At 48.8% G+C, this 26281-nt stretch overlaps 1 protein-coding gene across 3 annotated transcripts in view; it reads left to right on the forward strand.

Moving 5' to 3' along the window:
- The window catches only part of CUL4B (cullin 4B), a 581072-nt gene that overhangs the window by 323553 nt on the left and 231238 nt on the right, over window positions 1-26281 (forward strand). For all 3 annotated transcript variants that reach the window (XM_069212058.1, XM_069212066.1, XM_069212075.1), the window contains one exon: window positions 3201-3286. In XM_069212058.1, coding sequence (XP_069068159.1) covers window positions 3201-3286 — 86 coding nt within the window. The remainder of the gene's footprint in view (window positions 1-3200; window positions 3287-26281) is intronic.

Here is a 26281-nt window from a genome sequence, read left to right on the forward strand (position 1 = left end):
ATGCACGAAAAGTCAGCTGATGAAAAGCCGTATCTTTTCGGCCTGCAAGATAGCCTTGAAGCAGAGATAGAAGAAACAGGACAATCGAAGGTCCCAGCGCGCCACCCAATGCCCAGTCCACAAAAGATGTCCTCAAGTGGCTCTTAGGAGAAGGAGAGTGAAGAAACACCTTCAAAGTCGATGCCAGTGTGGATGAAGGAAAAATCCACTCCAAGGGCAGTCGTGAGTACTTCCCCAGCACTGGGTACCATCAAGAAGACACACACAGACTCCATAGTGTTTAGTCGGAGCACAGCTCCCAAGGGAGCCTGGCTTCCAGCCCTCGTAGCAAAAGTCATAGTGCACTGCATCTACAGTTGACACAGAGACAAGAACTCATAACTGAGAAGGCCACTGAGGAAGGCAGACTAACATCAATTCTTGACACCTAGATAAACTCTCATTAACTTTTTGAGGTCGAAACCGATGCGGAAACATCCTTCAAAGCCCACCACTCAGCCTTCAAGGCCAACATCAGGTGTTTTGAGGTGCCAATCCCTGAAATATTGGCTAAGGAACTAGATGTAAGGCAAAATAGTCTTTTCAGCCTCCATGACATCTGAAGGTTCTCTGCAAGACCACAGGATAAAATCCTTGCCTTGGGAAAGTTGAAGGACTTGCATGCCTACTATGAGAAGGAACCTGATACCTCAAAAGACCTGCATATGGGGCCACCTTACTAAAGGAAATTCATGAGTACTGCTAAGGAGCCTAACTTGTAGTCATTAGGTTGCCACAGTCCAGCTGCTCAGGAGGAAACAAGAAGAGCTTTTTGGTTGTTGAGATGCTGCATCAGCAGTCTGGTGGCTTATTGAATTAATGTGTCTACTCCATTAAGTAGCATTTAACGTTGTTGTATATTTCCCTGTTATACTTACTAGGTTGGAGAAATTAGTACAGTTGAGCTGGCTAGAAATAACCTTCAGTTGGTCAGTGCCAAGATATCCCTTTTGGTGATTTAGTGCTTTAGAAATCTTTATTAGGTTGTTGTTGGCACAAAAGTAGGTTTGTTTCATCAGTGTCCAGTGCATAACCTTGTAATTAATGATGCTAGCCTACCTAGGACCAGAGACGTAAATAAAGTCAGCGATATGGAACTTTCTGTAGCAGGAAATGTTGGAAGAGAGGATCTATGGCACAGAAAATTGCAGTTTACACAAGGCAAATTTAGTTATGCATTTAGATCAAGTAATGGTTCCACTGGTAGGTCAGTTTTGCTTAGAGACAAATGTATGTATATGATGTACGCTTCTGCCTGCAGATTCTTTGCCTCTAGAATATCCCCAGATGTTAAACTGGAACCAAAAGATTAAAAACACTTGTTTCCATACGCTGGCAGGTGGTGGTGTGCTGCTCTGAGCTGACTTACTTTGTTCCTCCCTGGAAGTGATAAATGGAGCAGCTAATAAGTGCCACCTTTGTACGTTGTTTTAAGTTCTTTTCTTTCTGTGATCCAGAGTTCATTCCCACTTTTTACTCATCAGTTGATCAGCTTTTTCTACAGTTTTTCCTCAAAAACCTGCGTGTAAGGTAATATTTCTCCCCCTTTGGGGCACGACTCCAAGTCCTGTGAAGAGTGAGCTGGCATGAATTGGCTGAATAATCTGTGATGTACTGCTTTGCTTCTTGTTCCCAGGACACCATAATAAATGAAGCAGGCCCGCTTGAAGTCTAGGTGCGGACCTGTTCCCGGGGCTGTTCTGGTGACTGGTCCTTCTTGTGGTTCATTCTCTTGAAAAAGACCAGGTTGCATACCTTTGACACCCGATTGTGCACAATCGGACCCCAAGAATTCACAGAGACCTCAAATTAGGCTATGACTGGTGGATCTGTTCTCAGCAGAATCTGTGCCTCCCAAATCTATTTGGGGGTTCTGCACCGGTTTCGGTGTCCACTCCCTATCTGTGTCAGAACTCCATGCTGGTACCTTCAACATTGATGGCACTGAAGGACACCGTTCAATAGTTGTGTCCAACTCCAAGCCGAATTCATCTCTGCCTTGACTGAGGTCACATCTTTAATCTGCCCTAACACACTGAGATTCTGACAGGGCAATGCCTGTGCTGCAGAACCGCCTCCCAGCATTCCAGTAACTTTTGGGATCTGACTCTGACCAGAGAGACAGAATTTAGAGATAATGATGGGACAGAGTTACCCCCACACTAGAATGTTGGCAGCTATTATGTGGGTTTACAAGAGGTCAGTGGGTTGAAAGTACTTTCCTGGATACAGGGCTCAATTTCTAAACAGCCAGTCATTCCATGCACCTGAATCTGCTGATTCCCTATTTCCTGCGTTGTCCATCTGTCCCTTGCCAACTTGAACAGATGCAAGCTTTAGTGTAAATTAATAAACATAGCACCTTGACCATTAAGAACTTACCATTTCCTGAAGAGGGTGGTTTAGCTGAAACCACTCCCCCACTGCTTGTTCCTATGAGGTGTCTTCCTCATATTTTGAGTAGCCACTTTTGGTTATCTCTCACTGGACACAGGCTCAAAATATACGTATATTTGTAGTTGCTCGATAAGATAACTCAAAGGACAGAGCAAATACCTTGCATTCTCTCCACTAGTTAAATTACATAACTTCAGCACCTGAGACGCAAACACACACCAACGTCCCCTGCTCCCGTTACATTCCCTCAGCGCTTGTTCAATATAATAGTGTGTAAACGTCTTAAATCTACATTTTAAAAATCTAACATGGTCTGTGCCCATGTGCATTGCCAATTAAGGGAGGACTTACTGTGCATCTTCTGACTCAAAAGACCTTCTACGAAGAAAAAACACTTGAAAAAGTCCAAGCTCCGCACCAGATGGCAGGAGTATGCAGTGAATGTAAATCTGTAGTACTGCATGCTACGAACAGATGCTCCTGGGTAAGTCACATACATTATCCTTAAGGATCACACCTGGAAGGTTCATATAAGAAAGCAGCAGGAGACTACAGGTCTATCAGAAAGAACATTACCAAAGGTAAGCAACCTGTTTTTTGTGTGTGTTTTTTTGCACTATTGATCATCACAGTGACTTGCAAGTTAAGTATTAAAAACAAAGGCTGGACAATTGTGTGCAAATTTCCAAAATATATTAGTTTACATTAATTGTGACTTTGAAACGTCACCTGAAAATAATCTCCACTGTTGTTGTTCCTCTTAGAATGTGGAGCTGCTTTCACCAGCAAGCTTGAAGGGATGTTTAAAGACATGGAGCTCTCTAAAGACATAATGGTGCAGTTTAAACAGGTAATATGACAAAGATATGGTTGTGCGTTGACTTGTTGGTAGACGTTTTCTTCGCAAAACAAGTTAACATTAAAATGCTGTGCTAAAAGTTTGTCTTTCTGAACATTAGAAGAAGAGTTCCCAGATTAGGACATACATTCTGCCTCATACACCTAGGACAACCCACCTGCCCAAAATTGAATGCATATTTGGTAGTCAATTAAACAGTTTGCCTCTGCCTAGTAATCCCCTAAAAAAGAGGGGAAATCTTTCTTTTTTTTAGCTTTATAACACAGTATTGATCAAGTTTGTTAGCTTTTCCTGAAACATTTGAGGTATCTTAGGACCTGATACAGACGTCTGCTTCCTGCATGAAAGTTCTAATTTGAACCCAAAAATATTTGGCAGTGACGTATTGCATCTACAAAGTATCGGGTGTTAAACTAAAAAGGTGTGCAATATTTAACCTTTTTTACTGGAAACATTGAAATCCAATCAATGGTGCTTTCAAACAGCAGCCTTTTTTGGCTTCCTATCATCCTTTTTCTCAGTTTGCTTAAAGATTGAAGCTGCTTCAGCACCACCTAGCGCTCAGAGATTTATTGGCACAGTATACATGTCCCGATTCAGTGTGGCACCTATGGGCATTTTTCCGATATTGGATCTTTTCTTCGAAGAAGTCTTTTCGAGTCACAGGACCGAGTGACTCCTCCCTTTCGGCCCCATTGCGCATGGGCATCGACTCCATCTTAGATTGTTTTCTTTTCGCCATCGGGTTCGGACATGTCCTCTTCGCTCCGTGATTCGAATCGGGAAAGTATTAAAATCATCGAAACAAACGTTGGTATTGTTGCTTTTGGGAAACATCTTCTATCGATACATCGGCACCGACGAGACAACAGTTTCGGTGGCCCTTCGGGGCTTCCACGCCCAGCCGAGGCCTGGTCGGCCCGATCACACCAGCCGTCGAAGCCTCATGGACCGGATCCCCTTCCGTTTCTGTCCGACGTGCCACGCTATGTATCCATATACAGACCAGCATCGGGTCTGTAATCTGTGTCTGTCACCGGAGCACAGAGAGGATACTTGCGAGGCTTGCAAGGCCTTTCGGTCGAAAAAGACCTTGAGAGATCGAAGGGCGAGACGCATGCAGATGGCTTCGAAATCATCGCAACACCTCGACGTCGAAGAGGAGGGCATGGCTATCTCCATCCAGGGATCGGAATCGGATGACTCCGACGGAGACCGACAGCAGGCCAAAAAGTGAGTACGCCTGCCCTGACCCAACCCCAAAGTCAGCCGAAAAAACAAAAGGCCTCGGGGACGCCACTGCCTGAAGGCCATGGCTCGACCCATTAAAAAAAGCGGTGACAAAGCAACACCTTCGGCACCATAAAAAAGGCAAAAATCGTGCCGAAGTCTTCCGACTCGAGCTGAGAACCCGGCGTCGAAAAAAGCCGACATCACCTTGTCGAAGCCACCAAGCCTCGAAAGAGTCTTTTGGAGCCAAGGCCAACCATCACCATGGGCATTTCGGTGCCGAGAAAACCGGCTTCGGAGCCAAAAAAAAAAGACCTCTTATACAGAGGAACATGGGATCTCCAAACAACTGATGGAGATGCACAGATTTGAACAGGAGCAGGACATTGAAGAGTTTGACCAAACTCCGGCATGAAAACAGATCCATAAGGATACTGGAAAGATCCAAACTGCCCCACCTCTCAAATTTAAGAGAAAGTTGGCTTTTCAACCACCAACAGAGACTGAAACTGATCAGCCAAGAGCTAAAGTGGCTAGAGAGAAATCACCAACTCGCCATTTTTCTCCAGAAATTTCACCACCACATTCGCCACAAAGGATAGGGTCACCAATTGGCACGCCCACTGAACAGTCACCAACACATACTGTGCAAACGCAGGATGATGTAGATCCCTGGGACCTCTACGATTCCCCTGTCTCGGACAATAGCCCTGAGTGCTACCCCTCAAAACCATCTCCACCAGAGGATAGCACCTCTTACACCCAAGTCTTGGCCAGGGCTGCCACATTCCATATTGTCAGTATGCATTCGGAACCATTGGAGGATGACTTCCTCTTCAGTACCCTGGGTTCCACGCATGTGTCATACCAGAGCCTGCCTATGCTACCAGGCATGCTTAAGCATGCACAGCAAGTGTTTCAAGAGCCGGTAAAGGGGATGAGCCATCACACCGCGGGTGGAAAAAAAGTACAAACCACCCCCGTCGGACCCAGTGTTCATTACGCAGCAGCTCCCACCGGACTCTGTAGTGGTTGGTGCTGCAAGGAAACGTGCAAACTCACAATCATCAGGAGATGCACCACCTCCTGATAAAGAGAGTCGCAAATTTGACGCAGCGGATAAGAGAGTGGCGTCGCAAGCTGCCAACCAATGGCGTATCGCAAATTCGCAGGCCCTCCTCGCCCGTTACCGAGCTTACTGGGATGAAATGAGTGACATCATTCAGCATCTACCTAAAGAGTATCAAAAACGCGCTCAACAAGTAGTAGAGGAAGGGCACGCCATCTCCAACAATCAGATTCGTTCGGCACTGGATTCCGCTGACACTGCCGCAAGAACTGTAAACACAGCAGTCACAATCAGGAGACATGCTTGGTTACGAAACTCAGGATTCAAACCGGAAATACAGCAGGCAGTAATTAACATGCCATTTAATCAGCAGCAACTGTTTGGGCCGGAAGAGGACACAGCCATCAAAAAGATGAAGAAAGACACTGATACGGCCAAAGCCATGGGCGCGCTCTACTCTTCCCAGTATAGAGGGACATTTAGGAAACCACAATTTAGGGGAGGTTTTAGACAGCAACCTTCAGAGGCATCCACCTCTCAAGCAAAACCCACCTACCAGTCCCAATATCAGAGAAGAGGGTTTTGCGGACTCTTCAGGGCACAATTCCCAAGATCAAGGGGAAAGTTTAGCCCACCAAGCAGGCCCCCATCAACAAACAGTGACTTCAATGTCACACTTCCCCAACACACATCACCAGTAGGGGAAAGATTAACACTTTACCACAAACATTGGTCAGAAATAACCGTGGACACATGGGTTCTATCAATTATCCAACATGGTTACTGCATAGAGTTCACACATTTCCCTCCAGATGTTCCCCCAAGAGCACCAAACTGTCGGCACAACATCTAGACCTGTTACAAATAGAGGTACAAGCACTATTAACAAAACAAGCCATAGAACTAGTACCTCACCACCAAAAAGGGACAGGGGTTTATTCCCTATATTTACTTATTCCCAAAAAAGACAAAACACTAAGACCAATTTTAGATCTCAGGACATTAAACCTCTTCATCAAATCAGAACATTTCCACATGGTCACACTACAAGATGTAGTTCCCTTACTAAGACATGGAGAATACATGGCAACACTGGATCTAAAAGATGTGTATTTCCATATACCTATCCATCCATCTCACAGAAAATACCTCAGATTTGTCATACAGGGCAAACATTACCAATTCAAGGTACTGCCCTTCGGAATAACAGCACCCAGAGTATTTACAAAATGCCTCGCTGTAGTAGCCGCTCATATAAGGAGACATCACATGCACGTATTCCCATATCTCGACGATTGGCTAATAAAAGCCAACACTCAACACCGGTGTCAAAATCACACGAAGTATGTAACAGATACCTTACACAAACAAGGCTTGTAGGAAGTTGGCTCTGTATGTGCTATTTCAAAGTAAGGAATAGCATGCACAGAGTCCAAGGGTTCCCCTTAGAGGTAAAATAGTGGTAAAAATAGATAATACTAATGCTCTATTTTGTGGTAGTGTGGTCGAGCAGTAGGCTTATCCAAGGAGTAGTGTTAAGCATTTGTTGTACATACACATAGACAATAAATGAGGTACACACACTCAGAGACAAATCCAGCCAATAGGTTTTTGTATAGAAAAATATCTTTTCTTAGTTTATTTTAAGAACCCTAGGTTCAAATTCTACATGTAATATCTCATTCGAAAGGTATTGCAGGTAAGTACTTTAGGAACTTTAAATCATAAAAATTGCATGTATACTTTACAAGCTATTGACAAATAGCTGTTTTAAAAGTGGACACTTAGTGCAATTTTCACAGTTCCTGGGGGAGGTAAGTTTTTGTTAGTTTTACCAGGTAAGTAAGACACTTACAGGGTTCAGTTCTTGGTCCAAGGTAGCCCACCGTTGGGGGTTCAGAGCAACCCCAAAGTCACCACACCAGCAGCTCAGGGCCGGTCAGGTGCAGAGTTCCAAGTGGGGCCCAAAACACATAGGCTAGAATGGAGAGAAGGGGGTGCCCCGGTTCCGGTCTGCTTGCAGGTAAGTACCCGCGTCTTCGGAGGGCAGACCAGGGGGGTTTTGTAGGGCACCGGGGGGGGACACAAGCCCACACAGAAATTTCACCCTCAGCAGCGCGGGGGCGGCCGGGTGCAGTGTAGAAACAAGCGTCGGGTTTTCAATGTTAGTCTATGAGAGATCTCGGGATCTCTTCAGCGCTGCAGGCAGGCAAGGGGGGGATTCCTCGGGGAAACCTCCACTTGGGCAAGGGAGAGGGACTCCTGGGGGTCACTTCTCCAGTGAAAGTCCGGTCCTTCAGGTCCTGGGGGCTGCGGGTGCAGGGTCTCTCCCAGGCGTCGGGACTTTGGATTCAAAGAGTCGCGGTCAGGGGAAGCCTCGGGATTCCCTCTGCAGGCGGCGCTGTGGGGGCTCAGGGGGGACAGGTTTTGGTACTCACAGTATCAGAGTAGTCCTGGGGTCCCTCCTGAGGTGTTGGATCTCCACCAGCCGAGTCGGGGTCGCCGGGTGCAGTGTTGCAAGTCTCACGCTTCTTGCGGGGAGCTGGCAGGGTTCTTTCAAAGCTGCTGGAAACAAAGTTGCAGCCTTTCTTGGAGCAGGTCCGCTGTCCTCGGGAGTTTCTTGTCGTTTCGAAGCAGGGGCAGTCCTCAGAGGATGTCGAGGTCGCTGGTCCCTTTGGAAGGCGTCGCTGGAGCAGGATCTTTGGAAGGCAGGAGACAGGCCGGTGAGTTTCTGGAGCCAAGGCAGTTGTCGTCTTCTGGTCTTCCTCTGCAGGGGTTTTCAGCTAGGCAGTCCTTCTTCTTGTAGTTGCAGGAATCTAATTTTCTAGGGTTCAGGGTAGCCCTTAAATACTAAATTTAAGGGCGTGTTTAGGTCGGGGGGGTTAGTAGCCAATGGCTACTAGCCCTGAGGGTGGGTACACCCTCTTTGTGCCTCCTCCCAAGGGGAGGGGGTCACAATCCTAACCCTATTGGGGGAATCCTCCATCTGCAAGATGGAGGATTTCTAAAAGTCAGAGTCACCTCAGCTCAGGACACCTTAGGGGCTGTCCTGACTGGCCAGTGACTCCTCCTTGTTTCTTTCTTTGTTCCCTCCAGCCTTGCCGCCAAAAGTGGGGGCCGTGGCCGGAGGGGGCGGGCAACTCCACTAAGCTGGAGTGCCCTGCTGGGCTGTGACAAAGGGGTGAGCCTTTGAGGCTCACCGCCAGGTGTCACAGCTCCTGCCTGGGGGAGGTGTTAGCATCTCCACCCAGTGCAGGCTTTGTTACTGGCCTCAGAGTGACAAAGGCACTCTCCCCATGGGGCCAGCAACATGTCTCTGGTGTGGCAGGCTGCTGGAACTAGTCAGCCTACACAGACAGTCGGTTAAGTTTCAGGGGGCACCTCTAAGGTGCCCTCTGTGGTGTAATTTACAATAAAATGTACACTGGCATCAGTGTGCATTTATTGTGCTGAGAAGTTTGATACCAAACTTCCCAGTTTTCAGTGTAGCCATTATGGTGCTGTGGAGTTCGTGTTTGACAGACTCCCAGACCATATACTCTTATGGCTACCCTGCACTTACAATGTCTAAGGTTTTGTTTAGACACTGTAGGGGTACCATGCTCATGCACTGGTACCCTCACCTATGGTATAGTGCACCCTGCCTTAGGGCTGTAAGGCCTGCTAGAGGGGTGTCTTACCTATACTGCATAGGCAGTGAGAGGCTGGCATGGCACCCTGAGGGGAGTGCCATGTCGACTTACTCGTTTTGTTCTCACTAGCACACACAAGCTGGCAAGCAGTGTGTCTGTGCTGAGTGAGAGGTCTCCAGGGTGGCATAAGACATGCTGCAGCCCTTAGAGACCTTCCTTGGCACCAGGGCCCTTGGTACTAGAAGTACCAGTTACAAGGGACTTATCTGGATGCCAGGGTCTGCCAATTGTGGATACAAAAGTACAGGTTAGGGAAAGAACACTGGTGCTGGGGCCTGGTTAGCAGGCCTCAGCACACTTTCAATTGTAAACATAGCATCAGCAAAGGCAAAGAGTCAGGGGGCAACCATGCCAAGGAGGCATTTCCTTACACAACCCCCCCCCAAACGAAAGAGGATGAGACTAACCTTTCCCAAGAGAGTCTTCATTTTCTAAGTGGAAGAACCTGGAAAGGCCATCTGCATTGGCATGGGCAGTCCCAGGTCTGTGTTCCACTATAAAGTCCATTCCCTGTAGGGAGATGGACCACCTCAACAGTTTAGGATTTTCACCTTTCATTTGCATCAGCCATTTGAGAGGTCTGTGGTCAGTTTGAACTAGGAAGTGAGTCCCAAAGAGGTATGGTCTCAGCTTCTTCAGGGACCAAACCACAGCAAAGGCCTCTGTAAAGAAATGGCTCCCTGTTGCAGTTACCCCCCACTTTTTGCCTGATACTGATGCTGACTTGACTGAGAAGTGTGCTGGGACCCTGCTAACCAGGCCCCAGCACCAGTGTTCCTTCACCTAAAATGTACCATTGTATCCACAATTGGCACACCCTGGCATTCAGATAAGTCCCTTGTAACTGGTACTTCTAGTACCAAGGGCCCTGATGCCAAGGAAGGTCTCTAAGGGCTGCAGCATGTCTTATGCCACCCTAGAGACCCCTCACTCAGCACAGACACACTGCTTACAAGCCTGTGTGTGCTAGTGAGAACAAAATGAGTAAGTCGACATGGCACTCCCCTCAGGGTGCCATGCCAGCCTCTCACTGCCTATGCAGTATAGGTAAGACACCCCTCTAGCAGGCCTTACAGCCCTAAGGCAGGGTGCACTATACCATAGGTGAGGGTACCAGTGCATGAGCACTGTGCCCCTACAGTGTCTAAACAAAACCTCAGACATTGTAAGTGCAGGGTAGCCATAAGGGTATATGGTCTGGGAGTTTGTCAAACACGAACTCCACAGCACCATAATGGCTACACTGAAAACTGGGAAGTTTGGTATCAAACTTCTCAGCACAATAAATGCACACTGATGCCAGTGTACATTTTATTGTAAAATACACCACAGAGGGCACCTTAGAGGTGCCCCCCTGAAACTTAACCAACTAGCTGTGTAGGCTGACTGGTTCCAGCAGCCTGCCACACTAGAGACATGTTGCTGGCCCCATGGGGAGAGTGCCTTTGTCACTCTGAGGCCAGTAACAAAGCCTGCACTGGGTGGAGATGCTAACACCTCCCCCAGGCAGGAGCTGTGACACCTGGCGGTGAGCCTCAAAGGCTCACCCCTTTGTCACAGCCCAGCAGGGCACTCCAGCTTAGTGGAGTTGCCCGCCCCCTCCGGCCACGGCCCCCACTTTTGGCGGCAAGGCTGGAGGGAACAAAGAAAGCAACAAGGAGGAGTCACTGGCCAGTCAGGACAGCCCCTAAGGTGTCCTGAGCTGAAGTGACTCTAACTTTTAGAAATCCTCCATCTTGCAGATGGAGGATTCCCCCAATAGGGTTAGGATTGTGACCCCCTCCCCTTGGGAGGAGGCACAAAGAGGGTGTACCCACCCTCAGGGCTAGTAGCCATTGGCTACTAACCCCCCAGACCTAAACACGCCCTTAAATTTAGTATTTAAGGGCTACCCTGAACCCTAGAACATTAGATTCCTGCAACTACAAGAAGAAGGACTGCCTAGCTGAAAACCCCTGCAGCGGAAGACCAGAAGACGACAACTGCCTTGGCTCCAGAAACTCACCGGCCTGTCTCCTGACTTCCAAAGATCCTGCTCCAGCGACGCCTTCCAAAGGGACCAGCGACCTCGACATCCTCTGAGGACTGCCCCTGCTTCGAAAAGACAAGAAACTCCCGAGGACAGCGGACCTGCTCCAAGAAAAGCTGCAACTTTGTTTCCAGCAGCTTTAAAGAACCCTGCAAGCTCCCCGCAAGAAGCGTGAGACTTGCAACACTGCACCCGGCGACCCCGACTCGGCTGGTGGCGATCCAACACCTCAGGAGGGACCCCAGGACTACTCTGATACTGTGAGTACCAAAACCTGTCCCCCCTGAGCCCCCACAGCGCCGCCTGCAGAGGGAATCCCGAGGCTTCCCCTGACCGCGACTCTTTGAACCTAAAGTCCCGACGCCTGGGAGAGACCCTGCACCCGCAGCCCCCAGGACCTGAAGGACCGGACTTTCACTGGAGAAGTGACCCCCAGGAGTCCCTCTCCCTTGCCCAAGTGGAGGTTTCCCCGAGGAATCCCCCCCTTGCCTGCCTGCAGCGCTGAAGAGATCCCGAGATCTCTCATAGACTAACATTGCGAACCCGACGCTTGTTTCTACACTGCACCCGGCCGCCCCCGCGCCGCTGAGGGTGAAATTTCTGTGTGGACTTGTGTCCCCCCCGGTGCCCTACAAAACCCCCCTGGTCTGCCCTCCGAAGACGCGGGTACTTACCTGCAAGCAGACCGGAACCGGGGCACCCCCTTCTCTCCATTCTAGCCTATGTGTTTTGGGCACCACTTTGAACTCTGCACCTGACCGGCCCTGAGCTGCTGGTGTGGTGACTTTGGGGTTGCTCTGAACCCCCAACGGTGGGCTACCTTGGACCAAGAACTGAACCCTGTAAGTGTCTTACTTACCTGGTAAAACTAACAAATACTTACCTCCCCTAGGAACTGTGAAAATTGCACTAAGTGTCCACTTTTAAAACAGCTATTTGTCAATAACTTGAAAAGTATACATGCAATTTTGATGATTTGAAGTTCCTAAAGTACTTACCTGCAATACCTTTCGAATGAGATATTACATGTAGAATTTGAACCTGTGGTTCTTAAAATAAACTAAGAAAAGATATTTTTCTATATAAAAACCTATTGGCTGGATTTGTCTCTGAGTGTGTGTACCTCATTTATTGTCTATGTGTATGTACAACAAATGCTTAACACTACTCCTTGGATAAGCCTACTGCTCGACCACACTACCACAAAATAGAGCATTAGTATTATCTCTTTTTACCACTATTTTACCTCTAAGGGGAACCCTTGGACTCTGTGCATGCTATTCCTTACTTTGAAATAGCACATACAGAGCCAACTTCCTACAGCCTCCCTCTCAATGGCACTCCAACGCTGCTCCCTGGGGAGTAACCTCCTGCTAATGAAAGCAACAGGCTGGTCAAGGCCATCATCATTTGTTTGGGACAAAACTGCCCCTATCCCATGTTCAGAGGCATCAGTCTGCACAATGAACTGCTTAGAATAATCTGGAGCTTTTAGAACTGGTGCTGAGCACATTGCTTGTTTCAGGGTGTCAAAGGCCTGTTGGCATTCTACAGTCCAGTTCACTTTCTTGGGCATTTTCTTGGAGGTGAGTTCAGTGAGGGCTGTCACAATGGTTCCATATCCCTTCACAAACCTCCTGTAGTACCCAGTCAAGCCAAGGAATGCCCTGACTTGAGTCTGGGTTTTTGGAGCTACCCAGTCCAGAATAGTCTGGATCTTGGGTTGGAGTGGCTGAACTTGGCCTCCACCTACAAGGTGGCCCAAGTAAACCACAGTTCCCTGCCCTATCTGGCATTTGGATGCCTTGATAGAGAGGCCTGCAGATTGCAGAGCCTTCAAAACCTTCTTCAGGTGGACCAGGTGATCCTGCCAGGTGGAGCTAAAGACAGCAATATCATCAAGATAAGCTGTGCTAAAGGACTCCAAGCCAGCAAGGACTTGATTCACCAACCTTTGGAAGGTGGCAGGGGCATTCTTTAAACCAAAGGGCATAATAGTAAACTGATAATGCCCATCAGGTGTGGAGAATGCTGTTTTCTCTTTTGCTCCAGGTGCCATTTTTATTTGCCAGTACCCTGCTGTCAAGTCAAAGGTACTTAAGAATTTGGCAGCACCTAATTTATCTATGAGCTCATCAGCTCTTGGAATTGGATGAGCATCTGTCTTGGTGACAGAATTGAGCCCTCTGTAGTCCACACAAAACCTCATCTCTTTCTTTCCATCTTTGGTGTGAGGTTTGGGGACTAAGACCACTGGGCTAGCCCAGGGGCTGTCAGAGCGTTCAATTACTCCCAATTCCAGCATCTTGTGGACTTCCACCTTGATGCTTTCATTAACATGGTCAGATTGTCTAAAGATTTTGTTCTTGACAGGCATGCTGTCTCCTGTGTCCACATCATGGGTACACAGGTGTGTCTGACCAGGGGTTAAGGAGAAGAGTTCAGGAAACTGTTGTAGGACTCTCCTACAATCAGCTTGCTGTTGGCCAGAGAGGGTGTCTGAGTAGATCACTCCATCTACTGTGCCATCTTTTGGGTCTGATGACAGAAGATCAGGGAGAGGTTCACTCTCTGCCTCCTGATCCTCATCTGTTACCATCAACAGATTCACATCAGCCCTGTCATGGAAGAGCTTAAGGCGGTTCACATGGATCACCCTCTTGGGGCTCCTGCTTGTGCCCAGGTCCACCAGGTAGGTGACCTGACTCTTCCTTTCTAGTACTGGGTAAGGGCCACTCCATTTGTCCTGGAGTGCCCTGGGAGCCACAGGCTCCAGAACCCAGACCTTCTGCCCTGGTTGGAACTCAACCAGTGCAGCCTTTTGGTCATACCAAAACTTCTGGAGCTGTTGGCTGGCCTCAAGGTTTTTGGTTGCCTTTTCCATGTACTCTGCCATTCTAGAGCGAAGGCCAAGTACATAGTCCACTATGTCTTGTTTAGGCTCATGGAGAGGTCTCTCCCAGCCTTCTTTAACAAGAGCAAGTGGTCCCCTTACATGATGACCAAACAGAAGTTCAAAGGGTGAGAATCCTACTCCCTTCTGTGGCACCTCTCTGTAAGCGAAAAGCAGACATGGCAAGAGGACATCCCATCTCCTTTTGAGTTTTTCTGGGAGCCCCATGATCATGCCTTTTAATGTCTTGTTGAATCTCTCAACCAAGCCATTAGTTTGTGGATGGTAAGGTGTAGTGAATTTGTAAGTCACTCCACACTCATTCCACATGTGTTTTAGGTATGCTGACATGAAGTTGGTACCTCTGTCAGACACCACCTCCTTAGGGAAACCCACTCTGGTAAAGATACCAATGAGGGCCTTGGCTACTGCAGGGGCAGTAGTCGACCTAAGGGGAATAGCTTCAGGATACCTGGTAGCATGATCCACTACTACCAGGATATACATATTTCCTGAGGCTGTGGGAGGTTCCAGTGGACCAACTATGTCCACACCCACTCTTTCAAAGGGGACCCCCACCACTGGAAGTGGAATGAGGGGGGCCTTTGGGTGCCCACCTGTCTTACCACTGGCTTGACAGGTGGGGCAGGAGAGGCAAAACTCCTTAACCATGTTGGACATATTGGGCCAGTAGAAGTGGTTGACTAGCCTCTCCCACGTCTTGGTTTGTCCCAAATGTCCAGCAAGGGGAATGTCATGGGCCAATGTTAGGATGAACTCTCTGAACAGCTGAGGCACTACCACTCTCCTAGTGGCTCCAGGTTTGGGGTCTCTGGCCTCAGTGTACAGGAGTCCATCTTCCCAATAGACCCTATGTGTTCCATTTTTCTTGCCCTTGGACTCTTCAGCAGCTTGCTGCCTAAGGCCTTCAAGAGAGGGACAGGTTTCTTGTCCCTTACACAGCTCCTCCCTTGAGGGTCCCCCTGGGCCTAAGAGCTCAACCTGATAAGGTTCAAGCTCCAAAGGCTCAGTTCCCTCAGAGGGCAGAACTTCTTCCTGAGAAGAGAGGTTCCCTTTCTTTTGCTGTGTTGCAGTTGGTTTCCCAACTGACTTTCCTGTTCTCTTGGTAGGCTGGGCCATTCTTCCAGACTCCAGCTCTACTTGTTCACCCTGTGCCTTGCATTGTGCTCTTGTTTTCACACACACCAGTTCAGGGATACCCAGCATTGCTGCATGGGTTTTTAGTTCTACCTCAGCCCATGCTGAGGACTCCAGGTCATTTCCAAGCAGACAGTCCACTGGGATATTTGAGGAGACCACCACCTGTTTCAGGCCATTGACCCCTCCCCATTCTAAAGTAACCATTGCCATGGGATGTACTTTTCTCTGATTGTCAGCGTTGGTGACTGTGTAAGTTTTTCCAGTCAGGTATTGGCCAGGGGAAACCAGTTTCTCTGTCACCATGGTGACACTGGCACCTGTATCCCTCAGGCCCTCTATTCTAGTCCCATTAATTAAGAGTTGCTGTCTGTATTTTTGCATGTTAGGCGGCCAGACAGCTAGTGTGGCTAAATCCACCCCACCCTCAGAAACTAGAGTAGCTTCAGTGTGGACCCTGATTTGCTCTGGGCACACTGTTGATCCCACTTGGAGACTAGCCATACCAGTGTTACCTGGATGGGAGTTTGGAGTGGAACCTTTCTTGGGACAGGCCTTGTCTCCAGTTTGGTGTCCATGCTGTTTACAGCTATGACACCAGGCCTTTTTGGGATCAAAGTTTTTACCCTTGTACCCATTGTTTTGTGAAGAGGCTCTGGGCCCACCCTCCTGTGCAGGTTTTTGGGGGCCTGTAGAAGACTCTTTACTATTTTTAGTTTTGGTTGTCTCATCACCCTTCCCCTGGGGAGTCTTTGTGACCCCTTTCTTTTGGTCACCCCCTGTTGAAGTCTTGGACACCCTTGTCTTGACCCAATGGTCCGCCTTCTTTCCCAATTCTTGGGGAGAAATTGGTCCTAGGTCTACCAGATGCTGATGCAGTTTATCATTGAAACAATTACTTAACAGGTGTTCTTTCACAAATAAATTGTACAGCCCATCATAATTACTTACACCACTGCCTTGAATCCAACCATCTAGTGTTTTCACTGAGTAGTCTACAAAGTCAACCCAGGTCTGGCTCGAGGATTTTTGAGCCCCCCTGAATCTAATCCTATACTCCTCAGTGGAGAATCCAAAGCCCTCAATCAGGGTACCCTTCATGAGGTCATAAGATTCTGCATCTTGTCCAGAGAGTGTGAGGAGTCTATCCCTACACTTTCCTGTGAACATTTCCCAAAGGAGAGCACCCCAGTGAGATTTGTTCACTTTTCTGGTTACACAAGCCCTCTCAAAAGCTGTGAACCATTTGGTGATGTCATCACCATCTTCATATTTAGTTACAATCCCTTTAGGGATTTTCAACATGTCAGGAGAATCTCTGACCCTATTTATGTTGCTGCCACCATTGATGGGTCCTAGGCCCATCTCTTGTCTTTCCCTCTCTATGGCTAGGATCTGTCTTTCCAAAGCCAATCTTTTGGCCATCCTGGCTAACTGGATGTCCTCTTCACTGGGGCTATCCTCAGTGATTTCAGAGGTGTTGGTCTCTCCTGTGAGGGAACCAGCATCTCTGACTATTATTTTTGGAGTCAGGGTTTGAGGGACCCTGTTCTCCCTAGATAGGACTGGTAGGGGGGAATTTTCCTCCAAGTCACTATCCTCTTCCTCTGAGTTGCCACCCTCAGAGGGGTTGGCCTTTTCAAACTCTGCCAAAAGCTCCTGGAGCTGTATTTTGGTAGGTTTGGGGCCCATTGTTATTTTCTTTATTTTACAGAGTGACCTTAGCTCCCTCATCTTAAGATGGAGGTAAGGTGTGGTGTCGAGTTCCACCACAGTCACATCTGTGCTAGACATTTTGCTTCTAAAAGTTGGAATACTTTTTAAGAATCTACAACTGGTTCTAGAATCTAATTCAAACTTTTACAAACTTTTAAACTCTAAAAGAAATGCTAAACAGGATCTAACACAAGGCCCTAGCAGGTCTTTTAAGAATTTAGAAAACTTTTCAAATTGCAAAAATCAATTTCTAATGACACTTTTGGAATTTGTCGTGTGATCAGGTATTGGCTGAGTAGTCCAGCAAATGCAAAGTCTTGTACCCCACCGCTGATCCACCAATGTAGGAAGTTGGCTCTGTATGTGCTATTTCAAAGTAAGGAATAGCATGCACAGAGTCCAAGGGTTCCCCTTAGAGGTAAAATAGTGGTAAAAATAGATAATACTAATGCTCTATTTTGTGGTAGTGTGGTCGAGCAGTAGGCTTATCCAAGGAGTAGTGTTAAGCATTTGTTGTACATACACATAGACAATAAAGGAGGTACACACACTCAGAGACAAATCCAGCCAATAGGTTTTTGTATAGAAAAATATCTTTTCTTAGTTTATTTTAAGAACCCTAGGTTCAAATTCTACATGTAATATCTCATTCGAAAGGTATTGCAGGTAAGTACATTAGGAACTTTAAATCATAAAAATTGCATGTATACTTTACAAGCTATTGACAAATAGCTGTTTTAAAAGTGGACACTTAGTGCAATTTTCACAGTTCCTGGGGGAGGTAAGTTTTTGTTAGTTTTACCAGGTAAGTAAGACACTTACAGGGTTCAGTTCTTGGTCCAAGGTAGCCCACCGTTGGGGGTTCAGAGCAACCCCAAAGTCACCACACCAGCAGCTCAGGGCCGGTCAGGTGCAGAGTTCCAAGTGGGGCCCAAAACACATAGGCTAGAATGGAGAGAAGGGGGTGCCCCGGTTCCGGTCTGCTTGCAGGTAAGTACCCGCGTCTTCGGAGGGCAGACCAGGGGGGTTTTGTAGGGCACCGGGGGGGGACACAAGCCCACACAGAAATTTCACCCTCAGCAGCGCGGGGGCGGCCGGGTGCAATGTAGAAACAAGCGTCGGGTTTTCAATGTTAGTCTATGAGAGATCTCGGGATCTCTTCAGCGCTGCAGGCAGGCAAGGGGGGGGGGGATTCCTCGGGGAAACCTCCACTTGGGCAAGGGAGAGGGACTCCTGGGGGTCACTTCTCCAGTGAAAGTCCGGTCCTTCAGGTCCTGGGGGCTGCGGGTGCAGGGTCTCTCCCAGGCGTCGGGACTTTGGATTCAAAGAGTCGCGGTCAGGGGAAGCCTCGGGATTCCCTCTGCAGGCGGCGCTGTGGGGGCTCAGGGGGGACAGGTTTTGGTACTCACAGTATCAGAGTAGTCCTGGGGTCCCTCCTGAGGTGTTGGATCTCCACCAGCCGAGTCGGGGTCGCCGGGTGCAGTGTTGCAAGTCTCACGCTTCTTGCGGGGAGCTTGCAGGATTCTTTCAAAGCTGCTGGAAACAAAGTTGCAGCCTTTCTTGGAGCAGGTCCGCTGTCCTCGGGAGTTTCTTGTCGTTTCGAAGCAGGGGCAGTCCTCAGAGGATGTCGAGGTCGCTGGTCCCTTTGGAAGGCGTCGCTGGAGCAGGATCTTTGGAAGGCAGGAGACAGGCCGGTGAGTTTCTGGAGCCAAGGCAGTTGTCGTCTTCTGGTCTTCCTCTGCAGGGGTTTTCAGCTAGGCAGTCCTTCTTCTTGTAGTTGCAGGAATCTAATTTTCTAGGGTTCAGGGTAGCCCTTAAATACTAAATTTAAGGGTGTGTTTAGGTCGGGGGGGTTAGTAGCCAATGGCTACTAGCCCTGAGGGTGGGTACACCCTCTTTGTGCCTCCTCCCAAGGGGAGGGGGTCACAATCCTAACCCTATTGGGGGAATCCTCCATCTGCAAGATGGAGGATTTCTAAAAGTCAGAGTCACCTCAGCTCAGGACACCTTAGGGGCTGTCCTGACTGGCCAGTGACTCCTCCTTGTTTCTTTCTTTGTTCCCTCCAGCCTTGCCGCCAAAAGTGGGGGCCGTGGCCGGAGGGGGCGGGCAACTCCACTAAGCTGGAGTGCCCTGCTGGGCTGTGACAAAGGGGTGAGCCTTTGAGGCTCACCGCCAGGTGTCACAGCTCCTGCCTGGGGGAGGTGTTAGCATCTCCACCCAGTGCAGGCTTTGTTACTGGCCTCAGAGTGACAAAGGCACTCTCCCCATGGGGCCAGCAACATGTCTCTGGTGTGGCAGGCTGCTGGAACTAGTCAGCCTACACAGACAGTCGGTTAAGTTTCAGGGGGCACCTCTAAGGTGCCCTCTGTGGTGTAATTTACAATAAAATGTACACTGGCATCAGTGTGCATTTATTGTGCTGAGAAGTTTGATACCAAACTTCCCAGTTTTCAGTGTAGCCATTATGGTGCTGTGGAGTTCGTGTTTGACAGACTCCCAGACCATATACTCTTATGGCTACCCTGCACTTACAATGTCTAAGGTTTTGTTTAGACACTGTAGGGGTACCATGCTCATGCACTGGTACCCTCACCTATGGTATAGTGCACCTTGCCTTAGGGCTGTAAGGCCTGCTAGAGGGGTGTCTTACCTATACTGCATAGGCAGTGAGAGGCTGGCATGGCACCCTGAGGGGAGTGCCATGTCGACTTACTCGTTTTGTTCTCACTAGCACACACAAGCTGGCAAGCAGTGTGTCTGTGCTGAGTGAGAGGTCTCCAGGGTGGCATAAGACATGCTGCAGCCCTTAGAGACCTTCATTGGCACCAGGGCCCTTGGTACTAGAAGTACCAGTTACAAGGGACTTATCTGGATGCCAGGGTCTGCCAATTGTGGATACAAAAGTACAGGTTAGGGAAAGAACACTGGTGCTGGGGCCTGGTTAGCAGGCCTCAGCACACTTTCAATTGTAAACATAGCATCAGCAAAGGCAAAGAGTCAGGGGGCAACCATGCCAAGGAGGCATTTCCTTACAAGGCTTCTCTATAAATTACCAAAAATCTCACTTGCAGCAATCCCAACTACAACAATACTTGGGAGCAACACTCAACACACAAAGGGCAATTTCCACTCCAAGCCCACAGAGTTCAATCATTTCAAACTATGGTGTCAAACATACAACCAAATCACCAGTACACAGTCAGATTTGTCATGAAACTCCTAGGCATGATGGCGTCATGCATCGTTACTGTCCCAAACGGACGGCTACACATGCAGCCCTTACAACAGTGCCTAGCAAAACCATGGACGCAGGCACAGGGTTAACCTCAGGATCCAGTGTTGATAGACCGCCAAACACACTTTTCGCTTCAATGGGGGAACCCTGTAAATTTAAACAAAGGGCGGCCATTTCAAGACCCGGTGACTCACGCCATTCTCACAACAGATGCTTCAATGATTGGGTGGGGAGCACACCTCAACTATCAAAATATACAAGGACAGTGGGACAATCAACAAAGACAACTACACATAAATCACATAGAACTGCTAGCGGTCTCCCTAGCACTAAAAGTCTTTCAACCCCTTCTAGTCCACAAACACATTCTTGTCAATACAGACAATATGACAACAATGTACTATCTAAACCAACGGGGGGCACACTCATCACAACTATGCCTCCTGGCACAAACAAATAGGCATTGGGCAATTCACAACAACATTCGCCTCATAGCGCAATATATACCAGGCATACACAATCAGCTAGCCGACGGTCTCAGTCGAGATCACCAGCAAACCCACAAATGGGAAATTCATCCCCAGATACTACAAACTTACTTTCAAAGCTGGGGAACACCACGAATAGACCTATTCTTCTTCCCACAGCCAGACTCAGTAGCAGAAAGAGCACTGCATACATTAGATATAAAAAGAGCACTAATGTACTATATAGACAGAACAAACCCATTTTGTAAAACTAAGCAATTGTTTGTTGCTTTCCAAAAACCCCATGCTGGTAACCCCATATCCAAACAGGGCATTGCCAGATGGATAGTCAAATGCATAACAAACCTGTTACCTTAAAGCTAAAAGAGTTACTCATTACACTAAAGGCACACTCCATTAGAAAGAAAGGAGCAACAATGGCCTTTCTAGGTAACATACCAATGACAGAGATTTGTAAGGCAGCCACTTGGTCTACACCTCATACGTTTACCAAACACTACTGTGTAGATGTGTTAGCAACACAACAAGCCACAGTAGGACAGGCTGTACTAAGAACATTATTTCAAACTACTTCAACTCCTACAGGCTGACCACCGCTTTGGAGAGGATTACTGCTTTATAGTCTATGCACAGCATGTGTATCTGCAGCTATACATGCCATCGAACGGAAAATGTCACTTACCCAGTGTACATCTGTACGTGGCATGATCCGCTGCAGATTCACATGCGCCCTCCCACCTCCCCGGGAGCCTGTAGCCGTTTGTCGCAATTGTAGATTGTATATATGTAAATAAACATTCCTTTTGCACAAACTATGTACATACATATCTATTCTATTGCATGGAAATCTTTAGTATTCTCATTCTACCACTCCTACCTCACCCCATGCGGGAAAACAATCTAAGATGGAGTCGATGCCCATGCGCAATGGAGCCGAAAGGGAGGAGTCACTCGGTCCCGTGACTCAAAGACTTCTTCGAAGAAAAACAACTTGTAACACTCCGAGCCCAACACTAGATGGCAGGAACAGTGCATAGCATGTGAATCTGCAGCGGAACATGCCACGAACAGATGTACACTGGGTAAGTGCCATTTCTATATATATATATATATATATATATCCCCCCTATGGTGTGGCCTCCTGTACTGAGTCCAGCAACCCTTAGTGATAGTGACTAGGTGTCAAGATAGCAGAATCTCTGCACTTGCGGTACCACAGTAGTCAGACAATAGCTTAGTCACCAAAGAAAACCCACAGAAGTGTTGCACAAATAAAGGATACTTTATTATAGCACTACTTGTAAACTGACATTGGTATATCCCCCTTTGGAGATAACACACACAATTATACACATACAATAACCAGACAAAATAGCATAGAAATATAAAGGGCCCTAGGGGAGGCCAATCATATACTAAAAAAGTGCAACGTGAAAGTGAAACTCCTGTCAAGGTAAGTGTGGTGATTAGCTAGTGGCTGGGGCCAGTTAGAAACACCAGAGGTCAGTACAATAGGTGAGCTCCACAACCAGGAGTAAGTCAGTTAACCCCCCTAGTTGTCCCATAGGCTAACACAGAAAGCAGTGGTTGGAGTTTGTGGAATTCAGGACCCTTCCCAGCGGACCCGAGGAAACCAGAAGGCAAAAGAATGGATGGAGAGTGCACCTACCCCAGGATACCCAGAAGACAGTAGCTACACCAGGGACCCGGATGCAGAGAAGAGAAGGGACTCTTTCCGAAGACTGTGGATGCCTTTGATTGTCCAGCTGCTGTCACGACCCATGAACCAGGCTGGTGGAAGCCAGGTATGGATTCCGTACTTGGAGGACCTGCAAAGGAAGGGGACAGAGTCCTGCACTCAAGGAGGTGCCTAGGTGGTGCAGGTGACAATGCCCAGCCTCCTGAAGATGAAGTTCTTGCAAATTGGTGGAAGAAGTCCAGCTACAGGGTTCAGGATTTGGCGACCAGCAAGATCCAGTAGACTACCCTGGAGGGGGAATCAAAGCTGGCCCTCAACACACAGAAAAGCCAACAGAAGTCAATGGAGCCCCCATGAGTGACCCACAGGCTTCGGCTACAGGGAGTCACAAGGCCCAGCAAAACAGAAGTCCCACATCGCAGGAGTTGCAGGAGAGGAGCTGATCTTCATGTGCAGATTGCCAGGGAAGACAAGCAGCATTTCTAGAGGCTAGGAGCAGAAGATGTCGTGCAGAGAGTTCCTTGAAGAGTCTTGCATGACTGATCTGAGGACCCACCCGCGAGGGAGCCCTTGGATAACTCCAAAAGGGGGTTGGTCACTCTGCAGTGACCCACCTATTAGAGGGAGCCAAAGACATCACCTACCTGGCCTAACCACCCAGATGCTACCAGGGGCCTCGGCACATCATATTTTCAAGATGGCAGGATCAAGTGGCCACCTAGCAGAGCTCTGGGAACCAACCTATGGGAGAAGCTGGACAGGGCGGTGGTCACTCCCCTGTCCTTTGTATAGTTTTGCCGCCAGAGAGGATGCCGGGGTTCCTCATCTGGTGCAACCAGGATTATGCGAGGAGGTCCCCAAATGTGCCCTTCAAAGCAGTCTGGTGGTGCTCAGAGGCCACCCCAACCCTTAGAAACCTAATACACGGTGAGAGGTGGTCACACCTCTACCTTGCAGGAAATCCTTTGTTCTGCTTCTCCGACCTTAGCCTGGCTCACCAGCAGGAAGGCAGAACAGTGTCTGGGGCCAGCAGCATGGGTTGGCAGCTAGACCCTGTAAGGCTGCACAGGCAGAACTGGGGGATCCCCGATGGAACCCCCAGAGTACATGGTATCATGAAGCTAACACTGGAATCGGTGTAGTTGCAGGATTGCAACATGTTTGATACCAAACATGCCTAAGTTTATAGTATCAATTATGTAGTTGGACCGCTCGTGTTGAACAGTGTCCACTACATACCTTAAGGTGGCTTTCCCATACCTAGAGTCCAGGAATTGGCCTGGTGTCTTTAGGGGTACCCTCACACTTAGAGACATGCACCCTGCCCTTGGGCTGAAGAGCCTACCAGAGGGGTGACTTTTAATGTCCAAGTGCATTGGTAATGTTTGGCAGTAAAAGGGTGTAAAGAAATGGCTCCCTGTTGCAGTTACCCCCCACTTTTTGCCTGATACTGATGCTGACTTGACTGAGAAGTGTGCTGGGACCCTGCTAACCAGGCCCCAGCACCAGTGTTCTTTCACCTAAAATGTACCATTGTTTCCACAATTGGCACACCCTGGCATCCAGATAAGTCCCTTGTAACTGGTACCTCTGGTACCAAGGGCCCTGATGCCAGGGAAGGTCTCTAAGGGCTGTAGCATGTATTATGCCACCCTAGAGACCCCTCACTCAGCACAGACACACTGCTTACAAGCCTGTGTGTGCTGGTGAGAACAAAATGAGTAAGTCGACATGGCACTCCCCTCAGGGTGCCATGCCAGCCTCTCACTGCCTATGCAGTATAGGTAAGACACCCCTCTAGCAGGCCTTACAGCCCTAAGGCAGGGTGCACTATACCATAGGTGAGGGTACCAGTGCATGAGCACTGTGCCCCTACAGTGTCTAAGCAAAACCTTAGACATTGTAAGTGCAGGGTAGCCATAAGAGTATATGGTCTGGGAGTCTGTTTTACACGAACTCCACAGCACCATAATGGCTACACTGAAAACTGGGAAGTTTGGTATCAAACTTCTCAGCACAATAAATGCACACTGATGCCAGTGTACATTTTATTGTAAAATACACCACAGAGGGCACCTTAGAGGTGCCCCCTGAAACTTAACCGACTGTCTGTGTAGGCTGACTAGTTCCAGCAGCCTGCCACACCAGAGACATGTTGCTGGCCCCATGGGGAGAGTGCCTTTGTCACTCTGAGGCCAGTAACAAAGCCTGCACTGGGTGGAGATGCTAACACCTCCCCCAGGCAGGACCTGTGACACCTGGCGGTGAGCCTCAAAGGCTCACCCCTTTGTCACAGCCCAGCAGGGCACTCCAGCTTAGTGGAGTTGCCCGCCCCCTCCGGCCACGGCCCCCACTTTTGGCGGCAAGGCTGGAGGGAACAAAGAAAGCAACAAGGAGGAGTCACTGGCCAGTCAGGACAGCCCCTAAGGTGTCCTGAGCTGAGGTGACTCTGACTTTTAGAAATCCTCCATCTTGCAGATGGAGGATTCCCCCAATAGGGTTAGGATTGTGACCCCCTCCCCTTGGGAGGAGGCACAAAGAGGGTGTACCCACCCTCAGGGCTAGTAGCCATTGGCTACTGACCCCCCAGACCTAAACACGCCCTTAAAATTTAGTATTTAAGGGCTACCCTGAACCCTTGAAAATTAGATTCCTGCAACTACAAGAAGAAGGACTGCCCAGCTGAAAACCCCTGCAGCGGAAGACCAGAAGACAACTGCCTTGGCTCCAGAAACTCACCGGCCTGTCTCCTGCCTTCCAAAGATCCTGCTCCAGCGACGCCTTCCAAAGGGACCAGCGACCTCGACATCCTCTGAGGACTGCCCCTGCTTCGAAAAGACAAGAAACTCCCGAGGACAGCGGACCTGCTCCAAGAAAAGCTGCAACTTTGTTTCCAGCAGCTTTAAAGAACCCTGCAAGCTCCCCGCAAGAAGCGTGAGACTTGCAACACTGCACCCGGCGACCCCGACTCGGCTGGTGGCGATCCAACACCTCAGGAGGGACCCCAGGACTACTCTGATACTGTGAGTACCAAAACCTGTCCCCCCTGAGCCCCCACAGCGCCGCCTGCAGAGGGAATCCCGAGGCTTCCCCTGACCGCGACTCTTTGAACCTAAAGTCCCGACGCCTGGGAGAGACCCTGCACCCGCAGCCCCCAAGACCCGAAGGACCGGACTTTCACTGGAGAAGTGACCCCCAGGAGTCCCTCTCCCTTACCCAAGTGGAGGTTTCCCCGAGGAATCCCCCCCTTGCCTGCCTGCAGCGCTGAAGAGATCCCGAGATCTCTCATAGACTAACATTGCGAACCCGACGCCTGTTCCTACACTGCACCCGGCCGCCCCCGCGCTGCTGAGGGTGAAATTTCTGTGTGGACTCGTGTCCCCCCCGGTGCCCTACAAAACCCCCCTGGTCTGCCCTCCGAAGACGCGGGTACTTACCTGCAAACAGACCGGAACCGGGGCACCCCCTTCTCTCCATTCTAGCCTATGTGTTTTGGGCACCACTTTGAACTCTGCACCTGACCGGCCCTGAGCTGCTGGTGTGGTGACTTTGGGGTTGCTCTGAACCCCCAACGGTGGGCTACCTTGGACCAAGAACTAAGCCCTGTAAGTGTCTTACTTACCTGGTTAACCTAACAAATACTTACCTCCCCTAGGAACTGTGAAAATTGCACTAAGTGTCCACTTTTGAAACAGCTATTTGTGAATAACTTGAAAAGTATACATGCAATTTTGATGATTTGAAGTTCCTAAAGTACTTACCTGCAATACCTTTCG

This window comes from Pleurodeles waltl, chromosome 2_1, assembly GCF_031143425.1.
Source record: "Pleurodeles waltl isolate 20211129_DDA chromosome 2_1, aPleWal1.hap1.20221129, whole genome shotgun sequence".
Taxonomy (NCBI): domain Eukaryota; kingdom Metazoa; phylum Chordata; class Amphibia; order Caudata; family Salamandridae; genus Pleurodeles; species Pleurodeles waltl.